The following is a 2,458-nucleotide window of genomic DNA, read 5'->3' on the forward strand; positions in this document are numbered from 1 at the left end:
CAACACCATAAACCAATCTAGTAGAGGAAAGAGAGGAGGAGGAGAAAAAAAAATGGTATTATTAAACCAAGCCTTCTGAATTGATGCCAAAGGTTTGATACTGCCTTTTAAATATTTGTCAAGAACACCTAAAAAAAAAACAATTCTGTGATGACACCGTGTTGGCTATTTGCAAGTATTTTCCCTCGCTTCAGTGTGTATGTATGTGCATACATGTATGGGGTATTGTATGTCACTAGCATTTTTTCTGACATTTCTGGAGCAGCTTGGTACCTATGGTGCCTTGGTGTCATGCATTCATACCAAAACCACAGCCTAACATTCTGTACCCGAGTCAACACAGCATGTGCACCTGACCCTAGGTTACCCGCATTTTAAGATTGGAAATGCAGTAGAGGTAAAAGCTTCACATTTTACTCAGGACACGGAGTAAACTTTGATAGGAAATATTGCTATTTGGAAAGTCTAGTATTGCGAAATAAATCAGCATGTGATTTATGGGGAAGTTTCTCAATGCCACTTTTGTTAATGCTGAACAATTCAGAAAGGTCTTAGATCATTAGTTAGCTTAGTCCAAGCTGCAACTGTATCCAAAGATTCATAGTTGAATTATTTTTTATTTTGCTGATTGTGTAGGACCGGACCAACATGGCTGAGCTCAGGTCATCAGCACTGATAACAGTATTCATACTCACTTTTAGGAGCTTTGAAGGGGCGACCCAGCCTGGATCCTGCAGGATTGTGTGTGACCCTTTCCAAGGCCAGAGCAGCACACATGAGGTGGGTGCTAATGGCCTGGTCATCCCCCTCTCTTCTTCTGGACAAGGTCCTATGGGTCCTGCAGGGCCACCAGGAAAAGCAGGACCTCCTGGACTGCCTGGACCTAAAGGACAGGGATCTCTTGCAAAGGGACCACTGGCCTTTTACGTAGCACTGAAGGAAGACTTTGGGAAAGACGACATTCTGAAGTTTAGTACGGTGATGACAAATCTGGGTGGACGCTATGATTCCTTGACTGGAACTTTCACGTGCAATTTAGCTGGCGTGTACCACTTCAGTTACCACATAATGAAGAATGGACTCAGCCTCAGAGCCGACTTGGTGCTTAATGACCACAAGGTAACTAACACTCCTGTTCTGTTCCCTACTTAGCATTGGGTGTCATGCTTTGATTATATTTTATTTTTTTATCCCAGCTTCTCCCCACTGAGTTACTAGAATGATAATTAATATCACTAAACATACACACTAACCCATTCAAGTGTGAGTGAGAAAAAAAAAATCCAACATGACATGGACTAAAACTGTGTCTCCATTTATTATATATAAAAGAATGTAAAAAAAATTTTTGCATTAAAAATGCTAATTTCTTGTGAATATGAGACGCCTCTTAATCTACAACCACTAAACAACACATGAACAAAACTTCACAATGAAAACTAATAGACATGCCAATTAAAGTGAATGAGTACTCATTGAATAACTGTGTGTGTGTGTGTGTGTGTGTTTGTGTAGATTGTGGCGAGTGCAGTGGCAGTGGACGCTCTCCACACTGACACGGCCAGTAACAGTGCAGTGTTGCAATTGAGAGATGGTGACCGGGTGTATGTCCGCCTGAACAAGAGCGACAGCACACTTAAGGACACGCAGAACCTATTCAGCACCTTTTCTGGCCATTTGCTGTACGAGATCTGAGACCCATGCTGTCTTTATCGCTGAATCTGAAGCACATGCTATGCCTCTACCCAATTATCTCTGCTAGAAAATATCAGTGTCACTTTGTATGCATCCCAATTTTTTTCACTGAATAAAAGGAAAGCTCTGTTACCATGTTCAAAGACTTTTTTGTTGCCATGGTAGAATCAATTCTGCGATTAAGCTACAAGGCTGAGACCTTGGCAACACATTTCACAGGACGAGAACAGGAATCACACAGCGACAACTGGAACAGGAAATACACATACCTTCACATACACAATTGCTTAAAAAAAAATAATTAAAAAAAAGTTTCAAGGTTAAGTCATTGATCACTGGCCTCTTACATTATAGATGAAAATATAAAAGCACATAAATCTTGGGTAAACACATTAAGCACAGACACTGAAAAATTCACTTACACAACGATAGTCAATAGATGACTTCCTCAAGACAAACCACCACAGCTACTGTTGCATTTTGCTCCAAACTACTCCACATATAGATTGCCTCTTAAGTGTCATCACTCTATGTAGATAACAGCGGTTAAGTATGTGTGTACTCTTCTCTGAATTAATGAGCTCCTCTGAGATTCATGGCTTCACACTGAAATAGGGCTTGAACTTGTGTTAATGGAAAAAAGCTTATTCCTGATAGCCACCCACCTCTTGACACATGGCGGTTATCTTGCATTCCATGCTCAGCCATTTCAATTTGCTAATATTGATCATAATGAAAATCACTCTCGGAGCATGAACTAGCC

The 2,458-nt window shown here is 40.7% G+C and overlaps 1 protein-coding gene across 1 annotated transcript; it reads left to right on the forward strand.

Annotated features, from left to right (window-relative positions):
* The first annotated feature begins 526 nt into the window (after nucleotides 1-526).
* si:dkey-5n18.1 (uncharacterized protein LOC570444 homolog) lies at nucleotides 527-1,827 on the forward strand. The gene is made up of 2 exons (XM_017455400.3): nucleotides 527-1,119; nucleotides 1,516-1,827. The coding sequence occupies exons 1-2, from the start codon at nucleotides 649-651 to the stop codon at nucleotides 1,693-1,695; spliced, it is 651 nt and encodes a 216-aa protein (XP_017310889.1). The 5' UTR covers nucleotides 527-648; the 3' UTR covers nucleotides 1,696-1,827.
* Nucleotides 1,828-2,458: the final 631 nt, after the last annotated feature.

The sequence above is a fragment of the Ictalurus punctatus genome, chromosome 25 (assembly GCF_001660625.3).
Source record: "Ictalurus punctatus breed USDA103 chromosome 25, Coco_2.0, whole genome shotgun sequence".
Taxonomy (NCBI): Eukaryota; Metazoa; Chordata; class Actinopteri; order Siluriformes; family Ictaluridae; genus Ictalurus; species Ictalurus punctatus.